This window comes from Zea mays, chromosome 9 (genome assembly GCF_902167145.1).
Source record: "Zea mays cultivar B73 chromosome 9, Zm-B73-REFERENCE-NAM-5.0, whole genome shotgun sequence".
In the NCBI taxonomy this organism is placed as follows: Eukaryota; Viridiplantae; Streptophyta; class Magnoliopsida; order Poales; family Poaceae; genus Zea; species Zea mays.
Window position 1 is genome coordinate 75,659,400 of NC_050104.1, and position 25,486 is coordinate 75,684,885.

General features: G+C 41.1%; 1 protein-coding gene and 1 long non-coding RNA gene across 14 annotated transcripts; both read right to left on the reverse strand.

Moving 5' to 3' along the window:
• Positions 1-703: 703 nt before the first annotated feature.
• LOC103638440 (uncharacterized) lies at positions 704-2,606 on the reverse strand. The gene is made up of 2 exons (XR_558792.3): positions 2,256-2,606; positions 704-1,140 (listed from the first exon to the last, which is right to left on the reverse strand). It is a non-coding gene; the product is annotated as an uncharacterized lncRNA (long non-coding RNA).
• Positions 2,607-3,686: 1,080 nt separating this feature from the next.
• LOC100279299 (uncharacterized) lies at positions 3,687-17,984 on the reverse strand. 13 transcript variants are annotated; one of them, XR_004852453.1, is made up of 20 exons: positions 17,369-17,984; positions 17,111-17,154; positions 15,377-15,435; positions 15,205-15,277; positions 15,009-15,070; positions 14,842-14,917; positions 14,636-14,710; positions 13,334-13,405; positions 13,159-13,242; positions 12,669-12,737; positions 11,980-12,057; positions 11,740-11,828; positions 11,313-11,409; positions 11,145-11,198; positions 6,343-6,438; positions 5,735-5,879; positions 5,573-5,650; positions 5,074-5,118; positions 4,325-4,411; positions 3,687-4,232 (listed from the first exon to the last, which is right to left on the reverse strand). XR_004852453.1 is itself a non-coding variant. In XM_035962203.1 (20 exons), the coding sequence occupies exons 1-20, from the start codon at positions 17,727-17,729 to the stop codon at positions 4,152-4,154; spliced, it is 1,875 nt and encodes a 624-aa protein (XP_035818096.1). In that variant the 5' UTR covers positions 17,730-17,984; the 3' UTR covers positions 3,689-4,151. The 13 variants fall into 13 exon arrangements, 5 of the variants coding, with proteins under 5 accessions (XP_035818096.1, XP_035818098.1, XP_035818097.1 ...); XR_004852451.1 differs by having other exon boundaries at positions 5,735-5,940; XR_004852452.1 differs by having other exon boundaries at positions 3,689-4,232; positions 4,319-4,411.
• Positions 17,985-25,486: the final 7,502 nt, after the last annotated feature.

Sequence of the window (25,486 nt, forward strand, 5' to 3'; positions counted from 1 at the left end):
TGTCAGGTGTGGCCGCGTGCGCGTGGCGGCGTGGGGAGCGTGGAGCGAGCGGGCGAGTCGGCGAGCGACCAAGCGGGGAGCGTGAATCTGGGATGCTGTCTGTGTTTGTCTGGCCGATTAGGGATTTACTGATTTAGGGTTGTCGTCTTGCCGAGTTGGGCCGTTGGGGCGTTGGGCTTGGGCGGCTACAAGCACAAAGAATGAGAGGAATAGAGGATCAGGGGCTATTCGGTTTCATGTGTGGTGTTTCGGTTCGGTGTACACTAAAAACCGAGGCCGACACCGAGCACCGAAGTTCTCAGGAATTGAACCCGAAACCGAACCCCGAAAAACCGAAACTTCGGGCCGGTTTTCAAAAATTCGGTTCGGTAATTCGGTTTCGGCTTAAAAGTGCCCAGGCCTACTTCTCTCATTGTCTCCTGATTAGTATCCAGTGGCTGCATGGCAGCCCCTGGCACCGTTGTCTTCTTCGGCGGCATTGCGAAAGTCGATGCTTGCCGAAGGTGGTCGATTGAGTTCACCGGAGGTGGGCGCCAATGTTGGTCCTTGTTCTCGAATGTTATACATCAAGAACAAAGCAACACAATTGTTAACGATTAGAGACATTCGTCCTTCGAAGCATTATCTCCTTTGGGATATAACGATTAGAGACCTTCATCATTTCAGTGAACGAATATAAATAAAGACACATGAAACACAAAAGAATACGAATAATCATTACAAATCATTAGATTATTTATATTCTCTTTTTACAAACATGGATAAACATCAATGGTATTTATATTACATCAATACCTTCGGCTTGCCAGAAGGTGAAAATGCAAGAGTGACGCGAGAGTGATTACCATTCAGCGTGAACAGTATGGTGTTACTGTTCATCTATTTATAAGCACGTGGCGCAGTCCGGATAAAATTACATTCATGTCCCTGATATTTACTGATAATCATAAGGCGGGCTATCAAGGACTAAGTAGTTTTTCCCCTTTAGGTCGGTTTCATCTTCCACCTTCATCATTATACTAAGACGAAGCTCCTTCAGCCACAGCTTCAGCGTCCGTTCATCCTGCCTTCGGGTTATATCTCCATATCACGCATACCTTCATCCCAAAGCCGAAGCCTCCTGTAGCAGTCTATGTTACACTGAAAACATATTAATCACGTTTTTTAGGACATTCGGAAGAGAAAGGCCCCCAACATATAGTATTTTCCTTCTCTTACTCAAAATTCCAAATTGCAAATTAGGCTCTAATTCCCATTATCAACATTATTATATTTTTATTACTATTATTATGATTATTATTAAATGCACAAACAAATAAACTCCAACATGATGCATAGATTTTCTAGGCGTCATTAGCTAATTAATCACTTTAAATGGGATTGTTTACATGTTCTAATATATAGAGAACAAAAGATATAATGAGATCAACTCATTTCTTATTATTTACAATTTGGGTATTACAGAACACCATTGTAGGTACACCTCGCAGTGATTAGCGTCTAGATCGGCCAAAAGAATGCTATTTCGGAACTGTAGAACAAAACAAGAGGAGGAATACAAGTCCAAAAACATTTCGGAAGTTACAGGAAAGTATCATGGGGCATGAAATGCATGCTTTCGCATATGAAAGAAATACACAATGCTACACCAATACCAACTCAAGAGTCCTGCAATCTATGTAGTAATCCTAAATTGACATTGAAGCATACTTAATCTTTATAAAAGTTTCAATAACAGGCATGATAAGATCAAAGCAAGCAGTTTATATTGACACTACACCCAGAAATTCCAGAAACGATCTTCCTTGTTTACAGAAACTTGTCTCTAGTTTTGCAGGTTATCTTCTCAAATACCCCCATTGCCTATGTACATGGATTATTCTGTAGAAGTGACCCTTCCAGGATTTGATTATGGAGTCTTTTTGCTGGCATTTGAGGCAGGTGGGCCAAGTTATCTTCTCTTAGCATATATGTGCACATTATGTCACTGAACAAATTACAGCAGCTCTCAGTTATGGCATCGGATTAAGGGATTATCGAACAATTTGCAATGGTTCTTGTCTACCGAAGGTATCACTACGCTAGGATATCAACAGTAGCATTCCAAAGAACCAAACTAGACATTACTTCAATTGAGATGCATAAGTTTTAGACAACAATTAAATCATTCACAACCGGGCAAAAACTAACCCTAATCATTATTTCAAATAATGATCATACAATGAACAAATTGATTACTTGAACCACGATCTCACCAGTGTAGGGCTCCAAACCGCAGTCTTCCATCTCCCCCACCCAACGACCTGGCTTCGGATCCTGTCTAGAGGCATCTGTGAAGCGAGAGTACTCTCTAGAACGCTGGTTTCCACGAGCGTCGTTGGACGAGCACGCGGCGGCCTGAACATGGTGAAGACGGCCGTGATGGCAACGATTGTGCACGGCAGCAGAAGCGGGAGCGGAATAGCACACAGAAGGGCACGAGGACACAGAATCGAACAGTGCGGGGAGCAGAAGGTCGTGTGAGGGCACGAGAGCGCGAGGGGGAGATGGCCAATCGCACAGCCTCGGCAAAGATACCAAACGAAGGAAAAGCTATGACGCGAGTCTGTTGAAACGGGCTATCATAGACATTATCTTTTTTTACCAAGTACATCGTTTTACATAAGTTATTGGAGTTGCTCTAATCTAGTTATTGGAGTTGCTCTAATCTCACTTCTTAATTGTCTTTGTTCCTTTCAAATTCTAAGATCTACGCCATATAAATTAGATTTTATTTATAAATTATATATTTTTTATTTTTATGTTTAAGTTGTGTAGTTTAATATTATTTTTATAAATTATGTAACTTTATTTGCTTAATTGTGTAATTAGATATTTTTTATTTTAATAAAACATGTTTCATGTTAACTAAGTGTATAAAAACATATGTTACGTTAAGTAGCTATAGGCTAATTGTGCAGAAGCATAGCTGTAACAACGCAGGTAGGAGGTTCTAGTAAGACTGAAAAAATATATTATACAACAGAAGTGAACCCTAGCAAGCACGCATTATTTTACATCGTTAAGAGCTTGTTCGCAAGGGATGGATTAAGACGATCGAAGAGAATTAAATCCCCTTCTATTCAAATTTCTATTCAAGTTTCAATAGGGTCCCGTTTGTTTCCTTTCATTTTGAGGAATTAACATCTTATTAATGGAATATGCTATTTTTTTAGAATGTGACATTTCACCACTTTCCAAAGTTATCATATTAGCCTATCTTAAATTCATGGGGTGAGAAATGAAAATTGATTTTATAGATTTACATACTATTTTTCAGATGCACAACTTATAGCACACTCTTCTACTTACTTCGATATATCTCTCATATGATTTAGGATAATATTCAAATATATTATATATATAAATATATGGATTTAATTAGTTTTATCTAAATTATAATTATTAAAATAAAATTTAATTTCAACGAAACAAACGGAACCTAGGAGATTTAATCCCCTTCAATCCACTTTAATCTAAAAGCCCTAAACAATCATACCACGCGTTAAAAGCTATCCAATCAAGTAGCAATTTCATGGGCGAGTAATTCACGGGACCACGCATAATAAAATGGATTCAATCAATTCGTTGAGGCACACCCATCATTGTGAGCCTGAATCCAACAAAGTGATATATAGACAGGTTACTAGAAGCCTCGCGTGAAAAAAAATCATGAACTAGGACGAGTATATGGTTACATAACGAAATTCGTGATCTGATGGATACTGTTGTACACACTTTCGTGTTGCGAGGATACACAGTTTTGCTGAAAGGATACAATGGCATAACGATCACGCCTAGATCCTATCATGCTGATCCAATCAATTAACCATCATACATTCTTATGTTACACGAGACCCTCATTTGGGGTCGACAGCCACTCACTCCACCAATCATCCTAGACACACTGCTCTCAAAAACGGCAAACCCAACTGCCCATGCAGTCTCCATGATGGGGGAGGATTGATCTCACCCTATGAGCAAGATCTGAGTTGAGTTCTCTTGCCTCCACCCTTGTATATCTGCTACAAACTCTTCAATACAGGTGAAAACACTTTACAGAGCTTGTAAACTCAAGCCATACAAAAAAGTAGCTTGCAGTGTGCCATGTGTCATGAGTCATGTGAGCCTTGGACTATCAGATTTATGCGCTTGCCGCTATCAATGCGGAGGACATCATTTTTTAGGCCCAGCTGAAAAGGAAGAACCAATGAATTGATTGGCAAACACTTTAGAGTAAAACGATCGATCAATGAACTCAATTGGTATGATCGTGTACCTCCACCTGATTGGTATCGACAGAAAACCATCTCAAAAGAACCCCGAGGTGGACCACTGCTGGGATCATTTTGAATAGCAGAGGGGTTGTCACCTGCAGAGGTACACACGACTTTCCATATTAATATCATGAAACAGGGTCATCAGATGGGCCGCAAGCCAAGATAAAGCGATGACAAAAGACATGACAAGAGATTAGTCTCAAAATTTTGTAGGCAACGCCACTAAAGGTGCTATACACAAATTGTCAATTAGACATGTCAAATTATTTCAAGTTGCCCCTTAGTTTCTGCTTTGTTTTTTTTTATGGTTGTTCAGCCATTTTCTGACCCCAACCCATGGGACAAGTGAGATAACTGATAAGCCCATGTCATGTGGATCAGTTTACTTCATTCATGTTGCTAGGACCAGGTTGATGTGCTTGTAACCATCTATTAAGGTTGGGTCTATATATTTGTCAATTCTGAAGTCAACAGCGTTAGGACTGGAGTGTTTTTTTATCACTTGCTCTTCTGCACCATTTGGCTCAGAACCACATTAAAGAATTGATTGGCAAACAAGACTACAAACTATTTTAGGATAAAAACCAGAAATAAAAGGAGAGGCAAAGGGATAGGACAAGGCCATGTTAGGTTTCAACTTTCGGAATGTATCCTGTGCAATCAGTTATGTTGGTGCAACCGTGCAATCAAACGATCTAGTGCATCTAATCAGTCTATATACAATTAATAGCTAAAAAATAATGGAGGCAAATACCAAACTGAGTGCAGTGGTTCCAAGAAGAAGCAGGTATAGCTTGCCCTGCAAAAACCAAATACCAAATACCAAATATCAGATGTCATAAACAGGGCAACTAAAATGGGAAACTAGTACCAACAGACTACACTGGGAAATATAATAGGTAGTTAATACTGATAGCATCAAAAGATTTGCATGCTTTGCTAGACATGCTGAAGTTAAACTTTGTCATCTGAAGTTAATTTATGATACATCAGTGCTTACAAGAATAACAAGGCAGCATCACTGAAAAAATTATGCATTTCCATGTAGGCATGTACTTTATGCTTAAGAAGAACAAGGTCCCCGTAGTTCTAAGTTCTCAGCACAATACATGTACTATTGGGCTGGCTACCAGAGAAACTACAGACATGAGGCGTATCATGTGGTTCATGGAGCTACAAAATTACAAATGGATAACCATGGTTCGAGCCTGTGGCATAACACAAAAAACGGAACATAATATCAAGAAAATAACCTCGATGAGATGGATACTTGAAGCACGGCTTAGGAGAACAAAAGCAAACTCTCCTATTTGTGCAAGAGACATGCCGACCTATGGAGAAAAACACGGTTAATGTGATTTTAAGAGCACCGGCAGATGTGAGTGCATTCAGAAAGACATGAAAAACAGACTTACAAGAAGAGATGTTTTGTTGCTATACCCAAACCCTTTTACGACAATAGCAACAATAAATGTCTTTACGGTGATCACCAAAATTACCGCTGCAAGGAGTATATCCACATGGTTCCACAAGAAATGGACATTAATTAGCATCCCAATGCTGGCAAGGAAAAGAGCAGCGAATAAGTTGCGGATAGGTTCGATCTGCAGAAAGAACAAACCTGAAATAAGAGAACAATATAATGAATTACTAACTACAAGAGTCTAGCCATGATTTTATTCAAGCATAAAATAAAGATCAAACTAAAGACATCCTCCATTCCAAATTATAGATCACTTTAGCAATGTCATAGGTCAAACTTCTCTAGCTTTGACAAGGTTTGTAGAAAAATGCTCCAACATCAAATTGATTCCATTTTATAAAATTATCAATGAAAATGTTATTGTGTATTTATTTGGACTTGTAGATGTTAATATATTTTTTAATATTTCATCAACGTCAAAGACGTTTGACGAACAAAGCCAAAGTGGCCTTTTGAAACAGAGGGGGTAGTAGATAGTAATTCCCTCCTTTTTCTGGATAGGGAATAGAAAGAACGTGCAAGGTACAGGTAATAAATTACTTGTTCAAGAGTATGTTGCGCAAGGTCTGTTGTTGATATCATTACTCCAGCTGCAAATGAACCCAACTCGAGACTCAGGCCCAGCTTATCACTACACTGAATCATAGAAGGATGGACACATGAGAATAATAAGAATTTTAAGAATTGCATACCCTTGACAAATATAGTTTTGATCATGAAGTAAAGAAATGGCAAAGATGTATGTGAGTAAACCGACAAGGCAACAAAGCAAAGGAACTGTTAGTTGAAGCTAACTAATGCACAACAGTCAATTTTTTATTTTACTAAATCATGTATCCGAACCCATTCATATTGGTACCAATCAGATGACTAATCATGATTTGTCATCGATTATGTCCAATTAGTTAGGTAATCATACTGTACAAATCTACTAAGTCATCCTAGCATCCGAGAGGTAACAACAGGAGCAGGACTTGACTGGCAAATGAAGACGAGCAAGACTTCCTAATGCTGTGCACTACTCTTGCCACCACTCTGTCCGGCATTCACCACTCCTTCAGCCTCTGTGAGCAGGCCTCCTGCTGCTTGCACTGCAGCCACATCAACTCACGCACCAGCACCTCCCAGTCCCTCCTCAGACTCTCAAACTCGCTCTCAGGGTCACCACAGCCCCTCACCAAAAACACAACAAACGGATGTATGAGGACAAACAAATCCAGCAGAGGCATGAGGACGAACGAATTCACCGGAGGCATGGGGATGAAATGATGAACGGATCTGGTGAGAGCTGATGCGGTTGGTGCTAGGACGAGAACCACTGGCAGCGTGAGGACAGGAGCCAGCCAGTCACATGAGAACAATAGTCAGCGGCATGGGCTCGACAAGGCGGACATGGGGCAGTATGGGCATGGAGTCAAGAATCCAGTCCAGAAACCGTTCATACTGAAAACCTGATGCTGATGGGCCAAATTACTTAGCACAACTGTTTAGGCGAGAGCCCAGACATCTTTTCCTCACCTTTGGGCCTTCCAGTTAGTCGTCCACAGGTTACTAATCAGACAACTGAAATCATGGTTAGTGGGACAAATAGGTTTCTAGTCGATCTAATTGTATTGAAGTGCTTAATCAAGTTCCACGGACCAATAAGGCAAACTAATCATGACTATTCATGATTAGCCATCTTATTTAATAACACTGACAGTTTGAATTGGACAGAAAAGTATTGGACGAACAGTTGGATATGAACTACACGTTCACTAGACTTTGGGCTTGTTTGTGTCCCTGACCAGCTATATAAGCTGTCTCATAGGTGCTAGCTTATAGGTGTTAGCTCCAATAAGTTGGCTTATTATAAGTTTGAGGGAAATATCGGGCCTGTTTGGAAGTATTTTTATAGTTTCTAGGCAACACCAATGGTTTATAGGAATACCAGAGTATTTTATGTCATAAAGTGTTTGGTTGCATTCCTAAAAACTATGTTTTCAAAACCATGGTATTCTAGATACCATGGTCTTTTTGGAGTATTCGAAACTCCACTACAACCTAAAGTTTTCATGGCATGGCTAGCTTTGCCTAAATACCATGATTTATAATGTTGTATCCAAACAATGTTTCTCAAAACCATGGTATTCTTGGAGCTGTCCAAAACTATAGTACTGCCATGACAATTGCGAAGTATTTTTTTTCTCGAAAAAACGCAGGAGGACTGCGTTTTAGATATATATTAAGAAGAGAGAAAGGTCTAAGAGACCCAAAAAACATAACAACGCACTCCCTATGGAGGCCAGTAACACTCGTACATGAAAGGATCCATAAAAAACACCCACACACACTCCCTACAACAACCTATGCAAGGGGGCAGCCAAGAAGGATAGCCCTTTGGCTCCAGCAATTTCCCAGCCTCTTCTTTCCTCATCTGCATGCTCCATAATCAGAGGAAGGTTGGGAGACCCTCCATCAAAAATAACTCTATTACGATGCTTCCAAATCATCCACGACCCTAAAATGATGAGGGAGTCAAGACCTTCCCTGACCAAACCATTTACTGTCTCTGAAACCATCTCCCACCAATCCATAAAAGAGACTGCATCTGGCTGTGGGGCTAAACTATGCAGCCCGAACTTTCTTAGCAGGTTGTACCAGAAAATCCTTGAGAAGACACAATTCACAAGCAAGTGGTTCAGGGTTTCCCCTTGCTGGTCACATAAAGGACATCTGATAGGGTGATTCAATCCCCTTTTGCCAAGCGATCAACTGTCCAACATCTATTTTGGGCCACCAACCAAATGAAAAAACAGCATTTTGGTGGAGCCCAAGATCTCCAAACCCTTGCGAAGTATAGTATTGTAAAACCATGGTTTTGAGAAACATTGTTGCCAAACAGACCCAAAGTTGTAGGGTTGTTTGGCAACCTTGAGTCCTTGACTTGTGGTTTTTGTTGGATTTCAACTCTAGCCCAAAAAGGCTTTGTTGTTGTTGTTGTTGTTGTTGTTGTTGTTTGGCAACCCAGCTTGTACGCTGGCTTATAGGTAATTGGCAAATAGCAGCTCTCCTGCGTGTTCAAGGGAAAAGTAGTTGTGGGTGGCAAAAGGGCAGCAATGCTCAGTTCTTGGTTATGCCGTTGTGGATAGCAAATGCCAGCGATCCTCCAAGTGGGATGGGTACTTCGGTAAAAGCCAGAAAATAAGCCGAATCTCCTGCATTTTCGAGAGAGAAAAAAAATAAGCCGAAGCTCTCCATTGGGCAGCTTACAGTCTTATCATAATTGATAAGCTGGAATCCTAGCTTATACAAGCCGCAAAATAAGTTGTGCATCACCGGCCAAAATATGGGCTTAGGGCTCCTCTAATTTGCTTAGGGCTCAAGTCTGCTAGGAACTAAATATAAGGGCGGTGTAACAGCTTCAATCTAAGCAGAAACAGAGTGTCAGTTCTTTCCCTATCTCTCGTCTCTGCGCCTACATCTCCCTCCCCTGCCGCCGCTGCCCCTCTCCCCTCCCTGCGCCGTACACCCAAGCCGCCACTGCCAACCCTAGCTTTATTCATGTAATCTGGTCATCCAAACAGCTACATACAGATTATAATCTAGATTATATAATCCAGATTATAATCTAGATTATATAATCTATAAGCTGAAACAAACAGGCCCTGAAATTGTGCTTCTTGTCTAACATTAACTTATATAAGGTCCATAAGCTAAATCAAAATCTAGAAAAGTGCAATTGGTAAAGATAAGTTCAGGAAAGTAAGTATTGTGTTCCTTTCTATCTGTTTTATGTATGAAGCATTTTGCAATACTCCCTTACTGATCCATTTAAAATATAACTTTTGGATTGATGCCTGGAAGGTCAACCATGGAAGCAATTTTCTTAATAAGGCAGGTCATGGAGCGATATAAGGAGTAGAAGAAGGACTTGCACATGGTTTTTATCGTCTTGGAAAAGGCCTATGATAAAATATCTAGGAATCTCATGTGGTGGGCATTGGATAAGCATAAAGTCCCAACAAAGTATGTTACGCTCATCAAGGACATGTATGACAAGGTTGTGACTAGTGTCCGAAGAACTGATGGTGATACAAATGCTTTCCCGATTAACATAGGACTACATCAAGGTTCAGCTTTGAGCCCTTATCTATTTGTCTTAGTGATAGATGAGGTCACGAGGGATATACAAGGAGATATCCCTTAGTGTATACTTTCCTCTGACGATGTAGTTCTAGTAGATGAAAGTCGGGAAGGAGTAAAGAGAAAGCTAGAGTTATGGCGTCAGACCTAGAGTCAAAAGGATTTAGAATTAGCAGGACCAAAACCGAGTATATGAGATGTGACTTCGGTACTATAATTAGTGAGGATGGAGATGTAAGTTTGGGAGGCCAGGTAGTACCAAACAAGGACACCTTCCGTTATTTGGGATCGATGCTTCAGAGAGATGGTGATATTGATGAAGATGTTAGCCATAGAATCAAAGCGGTGTGGATGAATTGGCGTCAAGCATGGGGAGTCCTATGCGACAAGAGAGTGCCACAGAAGTTGAAAGGCAAGTTCTACAGGACATCGATTAGGCTTGCTATGTTATATGGGGCTGAGTGTTGGCCTACTAAGAGACGACATATTCAACAACTAAGTGTCGTAGAGATGCGCATGTTGCGTTGGATATGTGGGCACACAAGATTGGACCGAGTGAGAAACGATGATATACGCGATCGGCTAGGAGTAGCGCCAATTGAAGAAAAGCTTATTCAACACCGGTTGAGATGGTTTGGGCATGTCCACCGGAGACCCCCAGAAGCACTAGTGCATAGAGGCATCATAAGACAGGACAATAATGTGAAGAGAGTTAGAGGTCGACCAAACTTGATATGGGAGGAGGCAATCAAAAGGACTTCAAGGAATGGAATATCCCAATAGAGTTGTGTTTGGATGGAAGTGCTTGGAAAGAAGCTATCCACGTGCCCAAACCGTGATTAGGCATTTTTCCTTTTAGTGCTCTCAAAAGTTTTTCCTTCCCCTTTTTCTCTCTTTTCCCTTTTGGTGACATCTTGTTGGGTTTCAACTCTAGCCTACCCCAACTTGCTTGGGACTAAAAGGTTATGTTGATGTTGAGGCAGGTTTAGCACATGTAGGGCATGTTTGGATCGCAGCCTCACTAGCCACACTTTGCCTAACTTTTGTGCCTAAGGTTAGTTCTTCAATTCGAACGACTAACCTTAGGCAAAGTGTGGCATAGTTAGCCACGAACCAAACAGTCCCGTAAGCACTTGCAGTGCACAAAAATAAGATCATTTTTCTATGTTACTGTACAATTTTCATAACATACCAATCTACGAGTAGTAGAAACTCACCCAAGCAAATAACAAGCAGAACGCAACCGCTGCCAGCTGGTATAGTTCATTTGTCTGTGTGAAAGCAGAGCAACCACAACATAAGATTGCTAATGGGAGTGTTCTACAAGATCAAAACTCAAATTGCTCAAAAAAAATGTACTGCTTTCTTCGCCAATCAAACTTTACCTGTGATGACAGACTTATCATCAGTTTAAGAAACCAAGGAACGCCCGTGCGGGAGAGGATAGAGAGAATGGTCAGGAACGTTATCAATACCACCAACCTGAGAAGTTTTGTATCAAAAAATTAATTCCATGACTGACTATATCCTAGAATACTTTTACAGGCTAGCAGACAAACTATAAATGGATAATACAATTAGTAATACTAAATGCAAGATAATAAAGAGATCTTAAACTATTAAGGTGAGTTTGGGGTTAGCAATGTTATCAACTGAACCTGCCAACATGTCAATAAAACACAAACTCATCATACAAGAATTGCATAAAGTGGATAAACCGACAAAATATTCAATTCGTTGTAAAAGAAAAGTTACAATATAAAGGTAACCAAAAGTATTTCAGGGCAAAAAAGGGAAAAATGCTGCACTTACGACTTCGTCATTGATGCAACTCCGTGAAGAAGGCCAGATGTACCACTCAAAATTGGAAGAAGCGCAAACAGCAGACCAACAGCACAATCCTGAGGGGGGATAGGATGCCACAGAAGTGAGATATATTTTCTATTTTAAAAAAAGAAAAGTGCATTGGATCAACTTTTTAACAACAGCAGACAATCGATGAGTGTGCAATGATGCATCTTGCACACAAAAGATGAAGGAAGTATGACAGACCTGCAATATAAGTGTCCCAACTGTAACTTGGCCATGAAGAGCATTGATACTATTTCTTTCCATCAGAAACTTTAAAACCTTCACGTACAAAACCTACCGTTATTGAATAAACAGATAACCAAGTAGCACACAAACAGCGTCAAGGATGACTGACAACACAATGACGTAAAGGATGAGCCTATTGCAGCTGCAACTGACAAATCCAAGCATATTATATTCAGGGTTCAAACATCATATGCTACATTTCTAAATCAATATGTACCAATTCCATTTGTGGTACATGCAAATATTTTTCATATGTATGAACAGAAGGTGAGGCTGCTATAGGTATTTTTATATATTTTCAAAGAACAAAAAGGTTGTTTACAGAAACCAAAATGAGTTCATGTACAACAAAAGGTGCATGTCATTGTGAGAAACACACTTTGGAACAGCAAAGTTGAGGTAGTCATTCACATATAACTATGCATTCACTTTCTTCAAGATAATTTCAATCAGAAAATGCAGCACCAAGCATTTTTGTGTGTGCACGTGTAAGTGGCAGAGAGGGAGGAAGAGAGCCAGGCTACTACACCAAACAATGATAGTGGCAACAGTTAATGACACTGAACAAAAACATTGATTTCTCTCATAGGATTCCCCTTTTTCTCTCATAGGCTGCATGCTGTTGACCTTGACCAGGTACTTACCACAGCTGTTGAAGACATGGAGAGAAGCACACCAACAAAAACACCTTCTTTTGTTTTGCCTCCACATAGCTGAATTAAACATCAGAAAAAATCTGTCAACCATGGTCTTAGGAATCAAGAAATGAAAAAACAAGACCATACAACCTAGAAACAAAGAAAAATAGCTAGCATGGTAAAATGCATCAAATATTTTTCACAAAAATACTGGCAGGTCCAGCTCTAGGAAGCTGACTTGTCTACTTCTACTGCATAATTCCATCTAGTCACTTTTATTGGGCGTATGTTCAAATGAGTTCAGGATACATCAGATCTTGTTATGCTGATCAATGTTTTACGAAACAATTTAATTATTTGATGTTAGGACATATGGTATACAGTATAATAGATCTCAATGTTCCCATCAAAAAGAGTGATAACTAGGTTTACACGGCGTAATTAGACAGCTCCGAAGTACACATATCATAATGCATACAACAGAGATGAAACTCACTGTAGCCAAAATACCACAAAGAAACATGAACAGCATAATTTGGAGCATTCCTCCGAGAACAGCAACAGCACGAACAACTCGAAGCTGACACAATGTAAAAACAGCACTACGTTAACTTCAGATCACAAATGGTGTTACCAACTTAATGAGGGAAGAAATGTTAAAAGTAGAGTACTTTTGCAGTAGAAAACTCAAGTCCCAATGCAAACAGGAGAAATATCACACCAAACTGGGCTACCGTTTCAACCTGGAAAAGAAACATTAGAATATAAGAAAATGCCATACTTAAAACCATGGAGTGCTTATGTACATCTTAATATCTTATATAAATTGCCATTACATAGTAGGCAGCACAGAATAACAGAAATCAGTTGCACGTCTCAAAGCTCATACATAAGATAATTGTAAGGACAGGTGATTTTAGAATGAATGAAATAGTGGAGCGAAGTTATCCAGATAGAAAATAAACTAAGCCATGCTGTAAATATATAAATACATATATAGAAGAACTGAGTGCGAAGTATAAGAGAATGACACACTTAAAAACATGGTCTACTTATGTACATCTTATCGACATTGCCATTGCATAGTAGGCAGCACAGAATAATAGAAATCAGTAGGTCTCGAAACTCATAAGCAATATAATTGTAAGGAAAGCTGATTTAGAATGTATGAGATAGTGGAACAAAGTTATCCAGGTAGAAAATGAACTAAGCCAAGCTGTAGATCAGTGTGTAGATATATAAATATAAATATGAATATGAATATATATATATATATATAGAAGAACTGAGCGCATACACACACATCATGTTAGATATATGATGGGAGGAGAGATAAGCCAGCAAACATATGTGTTATGGACATTTTTGTTGGGCGTCAATACCAGCAGCGCCAGCCAGGCTGCAGGGGCAAATCGCCCAAAACTAGCTGAAATCAGATCAGCAGTCTAGGAGGATTTTTAGATCTGATTAGTCAGGTTTCTATAAATTGGCTGGAATCATATCAACAGTCTAGAAGGATTTTTAGGAGATCTGATTAGTCAGATAGATTGATCTATTTCCATCAATTAGATGGTTTCTATCTTCTGCTAAGTACTTCCATTTGGTTGTTGAGTCTTTCCATTAGTAGTTGGCCTCCTATTCCATAAAGGAGAGCAAGATGTATCAGGTTTTGGCATCGAAGGAAATAGAACTCCCTACACAGGGGCTGCTTCCTGGGTCACCCTGGTCGATAGGAGCAGTCCTCCTCTTCCTCCTACCCCCTGCGCTCTCTGCCCCATTCCCGCTCTTCTCCTCCACTCCCCTCTCAAGAGGCCAAGGAGGCAATCCCGCATCAAAATGTTTTAGCACAAGTCTACAGGCAGTTCTCTTCTATACAGGTTTTCAAGGGCATGCATATTCATCCATTTCGAAGATGTAAGCCATAAAGATTAAAAAGGTTGGAAAAAGCAACCCCAAAGGTGGAAGCACCTTACTTGCACCATTTCATTGACAAAGCTAAAACCTCCAGGCCCAATTATAGATCCTGCAAGTAGATAACCTGTAATCACCTGCAATATACTTTGAATTGTAGGTTCATGTAGCTTAACCTTAAAGATACAACATTTTGAATAGACAAATTATGTTTCAGGCTGTTAATGATGATATAGAAAGTAGAGAAAATAAAAGTACAGGTACTCACAGGTTGCCCAAGGCAAGCAAAAGCGATTCCACCACATGTAGCAGACACGATAACAACAACAAGATCTGATATCAATCTACAAACAATATACATTCAACAGATAAGTTTCCATGCAAAAAAGATATTTTCATCCAACACATCAAATGACTGAATACTGAGTAGCATACCTAAGGTCCAGCTGCAGCACAGGGTATTTTGACTTTGGGTTTGATATGATAAAAACATTGTCCTGGGGTAAAGATTGGATTAACAGAAAACTGTAATTAAAAAACAGTCACAACATGTCCACAACACTATGCCCAACATGTATGCCACATGTGCAGTAACTTGACAGAAAATTCCATCCAGCGGATGTGATTGCACCTTCCGATCAATCAATGTGGGAACATCTTCTTGCTCAGATCGATCCAAGAAGACCTCCTTAAAAGGAAATGACCTGATGAAACAGAATGACAATTTTAAACTCTATTACACATTTTAAATGTATGGTTAATTTAATCTAATAGAAATAATGAAGAGTGGATTTGCAGCATACTTGTTATCTTTGGTTTCATTCTTCTTTGTTACTCTTCTAGCTACAGTTTCAAGAACTCCCTGGTACAAGTAGAAGGAACAATATGGGCAGTTTGTATTACATATTTGTGATGTGCAAGCACCAAATTTTCTATGTACAAGTGAACACATTGATGCATTGGAGTACATATATGTTCTTCAAGTTTTACAAAATCCAAATAAAGGACCACAGATCACTATGTTATGTCTGACAAAATAGATGTTGTAACATCTTGCTTCTTGTACCCAATGTGTATCATGCAGGTTATTATATGCTTTAAACTAAAAGATATACTCCCTATGGTAAAAATATACGTTTTGCATTTGACTTCGCAAGGCCGACATATATCTTTGATTAGTAATTTCTTTTAGAATAGCATTCGTACAATCCTTCAAATTTCTGAGACCTTGCAAGTTCTTTTCAATAAATTCTACATACTTACATAAAAAGGGCCAGACCCAATGTCGAAGGCTCCCACATCAGTGGGGTCTAGAAAAGGGATAAACCGAGGCAAGCATTTCCCCCGCAAAAGCGAAGAGGAGGCTACTCCGAACCCATGACCTGGTGACTCAGTGAGATAGCTCTCACCACTGTAGGTCTGCCCTTCTATTTCTACACACTTGCATATTTCAATCTAAATAATTTAAAAGTTACTGAAGTTTGTGGTTTTAAAGGTTTGAAAACTCGTCCCCGACGATATGTTTTTATAACCAGAGGGAGTATTGTTAAAAATGAAGAAGTAACAAACATGCTAATGGGGATCTGAATTTTTCAAATGGGTTACTAATGTAGCACCCATGTAGGAGATCAAACATGAGCTCCAGTAGGGAAACAGAAATAGGATGTCCAACACTAGATTTTTTCTGTAGCATCTTAGGAACAGAAAAAAAAAACAATTTGTACAGTTGCTAATGCGCACAGTAAACATAGTCATACTAATTACCTCCCATGTGCACAACAAGCATATAGTCATACTTCGGGCATGTTTGTTTCAGCTTTTTTGTTGATTCTGGTCGCCAGAAGCTACTGTGCTGTGGACTGACAAACGCCTAGCTTTTCAGCCCACTTCTATGATAATTGATTTGGTGAAAACCGTCCAAAATCAACATGAATACACAATCGGCTGAATCATCACGATAGAAGGAATCCGTCACTTCCTAGATCCTAAACACTATGTACCCCTTCATATTCCTCCGCACGTAATCCCCACGATACTCAGATTCTCCCTCACAACCAAATTCTCCCCACAACCAGATTCTCAGAAAAGCTCATAAAAAAAGCCGAAACAAATAAGCCCTTAACATTGCCAAGCATAGCACGAAATAAACAACATCCAAGATATTGATGTCCCTCATCAGCACTAGGAAAATGCCGATCAAACAACATAAAGCAAAATGATCATATAAAGTCAAAGTGCCCAAAAGCTATACAATGATGACATATGGATGGGTCATTGAATGCTAGAAGGTTGCAACATAGATATACTAACGACAGGGTCAAGGCTCCATAACTATATACTAGTAGATTCACAAGTGTAGGAATCAGGCACAGTCCAGTCCAAAAGCGAATTTCCTTTCCTTCACAAATCCCAACATGCAAGTGGTGAGAAAAACACCCAAAAAAAACTAGTTGTGGCAGACCCAATGTTGAATCACAGAATCAAGATTCCTACCAGCAAAGGGGCGCCACACAAACAAAATGGCGCAACGAACTCACCTGCTTCTCAGCTACCGTGTTGTTGAAGCTACCAGGATCGGTCTCTGCAAGACCAGAGCACAGATTAGCACAAGCAACTCCAAGCCCAAACCGGGACCTCCATTCTCAACGTCCCCACACGCTGCAACCCACCAAGGCCGAGATCTAAACAGCACGGCCACCGACACTCGCACCCGCCCTCACCCACACACCCGCCCGTAGAACCAGATCCCGCCCGAACGGATCGATGAACACCGGGAGTTGGCCAGATCCACGCACCTCCGCCGCCCTGCTCGCTCTCGGACTCCGGGAACTCCTTCTCCAGCGCGCGGTCGATCATGTCGGCGAGGCTGCCCTCCTTGGCCTCCGTGGCATTGCCCTGAGCCACCACCTCGCCGCCGGCCTCCGCCACGGCCACCCCATCCCCGCGCGCCTCCGCCTCCGCCTCGACCTCCGGCTTCCCCGCGCGGCCCTCGTGCCCAGCGCCGCCGCCGCCGCCGCCGCCGCCGCCGCGGCCAGCGGCCTCGGCGGCAGCGACCGGGGAAAATGCTACGGCCGCAGCGAGGAGCAGGCCGCAGACGACGAGGAACGGGAGGGGTGAGGAGGAGCCCGGGTGGTTGCTAAACCGACGCGGCAGCATCGCCGGCGAGGGGGTGGGGGTTTGGCAGGCGAGCGGGCAGCGCGTCGGAGTCCGTGTGAGGGCTGACTGGCCGTGGCCGGCTCCGCTGGGGTTTAGATTTTCTGGAAGGCGACGGAGCGTGGCGGTGACGGTGTGCGCCGCTCGTGACGGTGAAGGGACGCACGCGCTCGCGTACGACCAGGCAGACGCAGTCAGACAGCCAGGAAGCCACAGAGGCGATGGGGTCGGAGGAAGACGCTTTGCGAAGTGTGCGTATTGTGTAGCGTTGTGAGTTTGTGACGCTGTGGCAATTTGTAGAGGACATATCCTGTGCAATCACTCATTTTGGTGCAAGCGTGCAATCAAACTATCCAGAGCATCCAATTCAGATCCAACGATTTTATATGGAAGGGGTTAAAAGTAAAATAGGTACTATGTTTTAGGTGGAAGGGGTTAAATATAAAATAACAATCATCATTAGATCTAGATCGGATACACCAGATCGCTTGATTGCATGCTTGCACCAGGATAAGTGATTGCATAGGATATTTCCCCCCAATTTGTAGGGGGTTTGTTTTGTTGTATGGAGTTAAAGCAACTCCAGTAATTCTTATAAGAAAGTTTCCAATAATTCTTATAAAAATGTTTCCTAAGAGCATTTTCAAAAGTCTTTCTAAATTCCACTCTCTAAATTATTATTTACAGACATAAAAACAGTTTTTATATCTTTTCAATTTCTAATAGTCTTTCTATATTTTGTTTACACTCTAGACAGCTATTCACGTTTTCTATATTTTACTAGCGAGAAACCTATAATGGAAGATTTCTATATTTGGATATTCATTTAGATGAGTTGTTGTAGGATACTTTTTTTAAAAATATATATATTTATATAGATTAGAAAGAATATAGAGAGCCTTTTAGAGTTGCTCTAAACTCGTGTTTAGTAAGTTACTAAATAGCTATTAAAAGTAAAAAATAGCTTGATATTCAATAATTCCTAATATTTAGGGAGTAATTCAATTTTGAATCTAGTTTTGACATGGCTGCTCCTGTCGAACCTAGCTAGTGATGGGGTCGAGAGTAGATGTCGAGGTGAAAGGTCTCTTGTGGTTTTTGGTGTTTGGATGATAACACAATTAAAGGACTGACCAAGGTGTTAAGTGTTGAGTAGGTACTTAGTGTAGAGCTTATAAAGTTCAACACAAGAAGTCTTGCGTCATATTGAGATATTCTATATATGCTGAGATGAATATCATGGGCGGAGCTAAGGCCCGGACAGGATGGGCTGTTGCCCGGGCTTTATCTCTTGCAAAAACCTATTATATCTAGGTAATGTTTTTCTTTTTTTTCTTGGCAGCCGTCCATAATTTCTCATCTGATGGCATGGTCATGTGTATCCGCTGCCGCTGCTTGCTGGATGCCATGCTTACAAACAGATTCTACACCGCCAAAGGTTGTATGGCCTAACTTAATTTTCTTTTCATATGGGTTGTACGAGAGCAGACTCCGCCCACACTCATGCACATTTTTTGTTTGCGCCAGAAAACAACAACGATAATGTCAACAGTCATCTCATTTAGCTCATCTCCACGATAATAGCAATGTTGTCAATGCCGACCCAAGCGATAATTAGCTTGAATCATTAATTTTTTTCTGCTTCATATCCAAGATCACGGTGCTCAGAGGTATTTCGAGTCATACAGATAAATGGTTCGATCACTTGGTGCTGTGTTAGTGTTACATTAAGTGGAAATTATTTAAAGCATTTGATAATTATACAATAACACAACGTCATAGCATAAAGACTGAAAATGAGACTACCTCGTGTTATATGAGATTAGCATATTATATACATGCAAGCAAATTTTTAAGTACTTTGCAATATACATGCAGAATATTTATGATTTTTTTACATTATGTAATCTTTTTAAGTTGCCCAGGCTTCCAATAAATTCTAGCTCCGCCACTGATGAATATGGATTGTGGATATCACAAGTAAAGAAAGTTAAAGGATGGACATTACTAAGTGAAAATCGATGTACATCACCTGAAGACAGCTAATTGAACCAAGGACAAAGGCAAGAAGGACTTCCAGGGACTAGAGCAAGGGAGAAGGTCAATAGGACTGAGATACCCGAAGCTAAGGAGAAGAAGATGTTCTTGCACGAAGTCAAGGTTGATCAAATCGAGAAGGGTTATGGTGCATTAAGGTAATTCATATGGTTTATAGTTTTAAGTCATAAGGCTCAGCATCCTAACTTCAATGGAGTCATGGTCACAAGATCGAGTAGAAGTATCAAAGTCAGAACCTAAAAGGGCCCAAAGAGTTGTGCATCTTTAATTAGGAGTTTGGGTCACTCATGTGTTTGAAAAGGTTCTTAATGACCATTGGAAGTGTTGTAACTCAAGATAAGGCTAGAGGGATCAAGTTATGTGACTTAGAGTTTTGGAGTCCAATATTGAGCTCAAGCAAGGCCAAAAGAGCAAGATGATGAAAAAGGATAAGTATGAAAGCTTTTGAATATGTTTCATGCACCTTTTACAATGTTATTGGCACTTTTGTTTGTAGTCTAACTTGGTTTCTAGTGCAAGTGCCATTTTGGTCCTTGTTTGAGATGAAACGGAAAAGTTGTGGAGAATAAATGTGAGTTTCTATGACTTAGTGAAAGGCAAATGTTCCCTTGGACCATTTCTAATTATTTTGGTGATTAATTGCCCAACACACCACGTTGGACTAACTACCTTGATATGAGCATGAGCACAAGTTCTAGCAAAAGCAAATTGAGGATAATAAGTTCAAATGAGTGGAAATGAAGGCCAAAAGTGCAACTTTGGGTAAAGCTACAAAAATATGAGGTTTAAGTACTTAAATAAGTTGCATACACCTTATACTATGTCTCTTGCACCTTGGTTTGGCTACCAACTCTTTTGTGCAACAAAAGTGACTTTTGGACTTAGGGAGTGTTTGGAATGGCTCTAGGTTCTAGCTCCAGTGTGGAGCTGTAGTTTATAATATTAATTTAAATAGTTTATAAATATTTTTAATATAAATAATAAAGAAAATGACTTATACAATTGTATTCTAAAGGCTTACAGCTCCAGCTCCACGATTTTCTGGAGCACCTAATGACCTGCTCCACCAACCCCACTAAATTTTCTGGAGCTCGAGCTGTCCCAAATAGGGCCTTAGTTTCGGGCATATTGCAAACCCCAGTGAAAATCATATGAAAAAAGTATGGTTCTTACATTTAGTCAATTGTTTTATGAGCTAACTATGTCTATGTCATAGGGAACACCTCAAGAAAAGCCAAAAGAACTTTGAGGATTTAGGCTCATCTGGTCTGAAAGGCACCAGGCCGACCCGGTGGCGCACCAGACTGAGTCTGTGCCACCCAGATGAACAGTGTGCTCTCATGATTTTTCTTCACAAATCACCAGACTGTGAATTGTGTTCGGTTCGGTGCACCAGACCACTTTCTCCAACCGCTACCTGGCATCATCAGACGGTCTGATGGTGCACCGGACTGGTCCGGTGCTCGCCTGGTTTGGAAACTGGCCAATCAGATCCCCGCACTAGGGTGCTACAGGACTCGGTCAGGTGTGCACTAGACCGGTCTAGTGCCCCCGCAGAGTGCAGAATTATGACAGTTTTTACAAGGAGCAACGACTTCTAGGCCCCTTGGGGCTATAAAAAGGATCTCATGGCGCCTCCATTCAGTATCCAAGCATCTCAAGAGCACACCAACACTCTGACACTCTGCGACCACGCCCTCTAGTGATTTGAGAGAGATTCGAGCACTTTTTTGAGTTGTACATGTGTGATCTTGAACTCACGCTCGTGTCTTTGCTTCTTGTGCGTGTGTTGTTGCTGTTGGGGACTTGTTCTCAAATGCTATGAATTAAGAACAAGGCAACATAAAATGTTAAATATTAACGTCCTTCGTCCGCTGAAGCATTATTTCCCCAAGGATTTAATGAACTTCGGACGAAGGTTAAAATGACACAATTACGAAGGTTGCATCTTCGTAATTGAACTCTCAGAGATAATATAAAATAACACGAGACATAAAGCGTTAAAGACAAGTAAATTAGAAGTAAACAACATCATTCACATATTATATAAATTTGATGTATTCAAATATAATGTTTAGATACATTTATACCTCTGCCTTGGCAAGGAATAATTTCTGAGAGATGTAATTGCAATTACAGGAATGCGTGAACAGTAAAGGAACATTGTTCACTATTTATAGGCACAGAACACAGCCTATGAGCAATTACAATTATACCCCTCATAAAAGTTTACAACAACGAATCAAACTCTTATGGACTAAAAGGTCATTCTATCTTTAAGTCGGTTTGTAATTCCAAAGCTTCATGAACGGCACCCTTCGGCATCACGTACAGACAGTTTCAGCCGAAGCTGTTTCTTCCTGCAGGACCTTCGGCGACGAAGCATGGTCCCAACAGTAGCCCCTTCGCGGTGCTAGATCGTTTTTCGTAACGAGCTTGGTCCGTGAAAAAAGTCTCTTAGGCTTCAAGAAGCCGAAGGTCCGAAAAACACCTTCCCTGAGCTCGTTGTCGAGAAACGATACAGCTTCCGAGCGCGTAGCGGTCCCACCATGCAGGTTCGCTGTTTTGGTCTTTGCGGCCCACCGCGCAGCGGGTGCGAGCAGCTGTTTGCCTAGTGTAAAAATCCTGACGACTCACCTTCTTACCTGCAGCACTATATAAACAGACAGGTAGGTGTGAAGTTACCACAACATTCATTGCTATTGCACTGTTTTGCTGCCAAAAAATTTAACCGTAGCCGAAGCTTGACTCTCGCATTCAGACGAAGCTCCAGTTTAGTGCCTACTTCGTCAGAAGAAAAGCTTCGGGAGAAAAGGTTATTTAATTCCCAAGAAATCTTTCAAGAAATTCAAAATAAAATGGCCAGAGTGTGCTCTACTGCTAGAGTTGAGCGTGAGGGAGACGAAGCCGAAGGTACGGAGACTGTTCCTATCTCCGAAGCAATGCAGCGATCCGGATTGGTGACCTCGGAAAGAATCCCCACTGCCGAAACAGAACAAGCTGCTACCGAAGCGGAACAAGAAGATATTGAGGGAGCTGATTCTGACGGTGATTACCATATCGCAGTACCGAGCAAACCTAGCTATTTGGACTTCGGAAAGTCGACTATCTCGAAGGCTGATTTTTCCAAAATGGTAAAGTCAGGCTATTTCAGTGAAGATGAGAAGAAGCTGATTCGCTTCGGGGGAGAGGAAACTACCCCGAAGCCAGAAAAGGATGAAATAGTTATTTTCAAGAGTTTTCTAAAAGCTGGGTTGAGGTTTTCTTTAAATAGAATGATTTCTGATGTGCTGCAAAAGTTTGGGATCTATTTTCACCAACTGACTCCTAACGCCATTGTCAGGCTTAGCGTTTATATCTGGGCTCTCCGAAGCCACGCGGTGGAGCCGTTTGCCGACAGCTTCTGTCGAGTACATGAGCTGCATTACCAGACTAAGGCCAGAAAGGATGGGTGGAATGAAAATTTTGGTTGTTATAATTTTGCCTATCGGAAAACCACAAAATTTCCTGTGATTAGCTACCGAAGCAAATGGCCGGCAGGCTGGAAGTCAGAATGGTTTTATGTCAAAGTTGATGATGACAAAGAGAAGCTGGTACAAAGCCCTCTTGAACTGATCTTCGGAGAAACCAGACCCCGATGCAATATGGCAGCAGAAGGTCCAACTTGGAACACACTGGCTGAATTCAAAATTATCGCAGAACACATTGGCACTAGAGATTTAGTGCAGGAATTTCTGGCCTTCAGAATATTTCCGACTATGAAGGAGTGGACTATGTCGAAGCTTAAAGGAGAAAAGAAAGAGGGGGAGCTTGTCCGACTACCCTATTATTATAAGTTTAAGAAATATTTTAAAGCACCCTGCCAAGAATGGCTCGATACAATCGAAGTAATGAGTAATGAAATCCTTGGAAATTACTCCAAAAAAGAGGACCAGCTGATGACAGCAGCCTTCGGCACTCGGCCGAAGCGAAGGCTGAACAGGGTGCTTGATGCTATAGGATTTGAATATGCTGATTATGGTCGACTGGGCGGAGATGCTGGAGGCCCGAAGCGAAAAAGAATTGCCAGCGCTGCTGACGAAGAAGTCGCCAAGGTAGCCAAAAAGAAAAGGGAAGATTCTGAAAACTTAGCCCTGAAGAGTTGAACCCTGAGCCGAAGGTGGCCACTGCAAGAAAGAGGAAAACTGCATCTCCAGAACCAAAAACGTTGGTTCAAGAAGAAGGTACTCCTGCAACGCCTTCTGCTGTTGAAGTAGAAGAGATTATGAAGGTAATGACTGAACCTTTGCCTGTCAAGCTAAGTCCGCTGGCGCTGGAACTGACGAAGTTTTTTCAGAAGGACAAGGCAGCTTCGACAGACGAAGGTCCTGCACTGCCGAAAAAACGAAGGATTATTCAAATAGCAGATGTAATTCATGGGACACCATCACCGGCATCAAGAATTGCTATTGACCAGACTGCCGAAACCGTCGAAGCTAAAGGCGTCGCAGCCGAAGCCACCAGAGCGGAAACCTTCGAAGCTGAAACTGACGCAGCCGAAGCTGCCGGGGCTGAAATCGGGGCCACAGAGGATCCGAACCTGGAGGTCACACTTGAAGCTATTGATAACATACTCCTAAAAATGACTGAGGAAGAATCTGTTGTGGCCGCGGCGAGCACAACTACTGAAAAGGGGAAAAAGCAAGCTGAAGACATTTTGGAGGAAGAATATTTTGAATTTCAAGATTTACTTGGGCAAGGACTGACAGACGCTGAAAAAGCAGAGCTTAAAAGATGTGTCATAGCCTGCGGATATAAGCCAGGGGCTACACTGTTCGGTGGGGTTAACGAAGGAAAACTGAGGTGCCTTCGAAACCGCAGCGAAGCTAAAATTGTTAGAACTCTCTGCAAAAACATTGGCTTGCCGAAGCTAGAAGCGGACCTCTGCCGTTACCAACGACACCATATCGCCGGAAGCTTGCTTTATGTTAACTTCAAGGTAATAAATATTCTTGTTATTTTATTATTATTATTATTATCTGTTGGGGACTTGTTCTCAAATGCTATGAATTAAGAACAAGGCAACATAAAATGTTAAATGATATTGACCTTCGTCCGTGAAACATTATTCCATTGAGGATAATGGATCTTGGACGAAGGTTGATAAGAGTTTTATTACGAAGTCGAGCCTTCGTAATAAACTTTCGATAAACATTGTAAGATAATGTAAAATAAAAGGTATAAAATGTATGAATGATTCACAGATGCATTATATTATGTTTACTTAATATATTGAGTCATTAAGTACAATGATACCTATGCCTTGACAAAGGTTGTATTCCGAGAGATGCGATTGCAAAATATCAGAATCCCTGAACAGTAACGGAATACTGTTCACTATTTATAGGCACAGGACGCAGCCTGTGAGGAATTACAAGTATGCCCCTTATAAAAACTTACAACATTGACTCAGACCTTTATGGACTAAAAGGTCATTCTATCTTTAAGTCGGTTTGTAATGCCGAAGCTTTACGAAGAGGAACCTTCGGCTATCTTGTACAAACAGCTTCATCCGAGGATTACTTATAAGACCTTCGGCGACGAAGCATAGACCCAACAGTAGCCCCTTTCGCGGTGCTAGATCGTTTTTCGTAACGAGCTTGATCCGTGAACAAAAAGTTTCTTAAGCTTCGGAGCGCCGAAGGTCTCAAAAACACCTTCCC

Bases quoted from the DNA above. Each gene is read 5' to 3' on its own strand.
- LOC100279299 (XM_035962203.1), bottom strand. From the start codon at position 17,729: ATGCTGCCGCGTCGGTTTAGCAACCACCCGGGCTCCTCCTCACCCCTC. The intron at 12,058-12,668 runs GTAAGTACCTGG...TTGTACGTGAAG, and splicing joins CCATGTCTTCAACAGCTGTG to GTTTTAAAGTTTCTGATGGA. The intron at 5,651-5,734 runs GTAAGTCTGTTT...TTTTCTCCATAG, and splicing joins GCAACAAAACATCTCTTCTT to GTCGGCATGTCTCTTGCACA.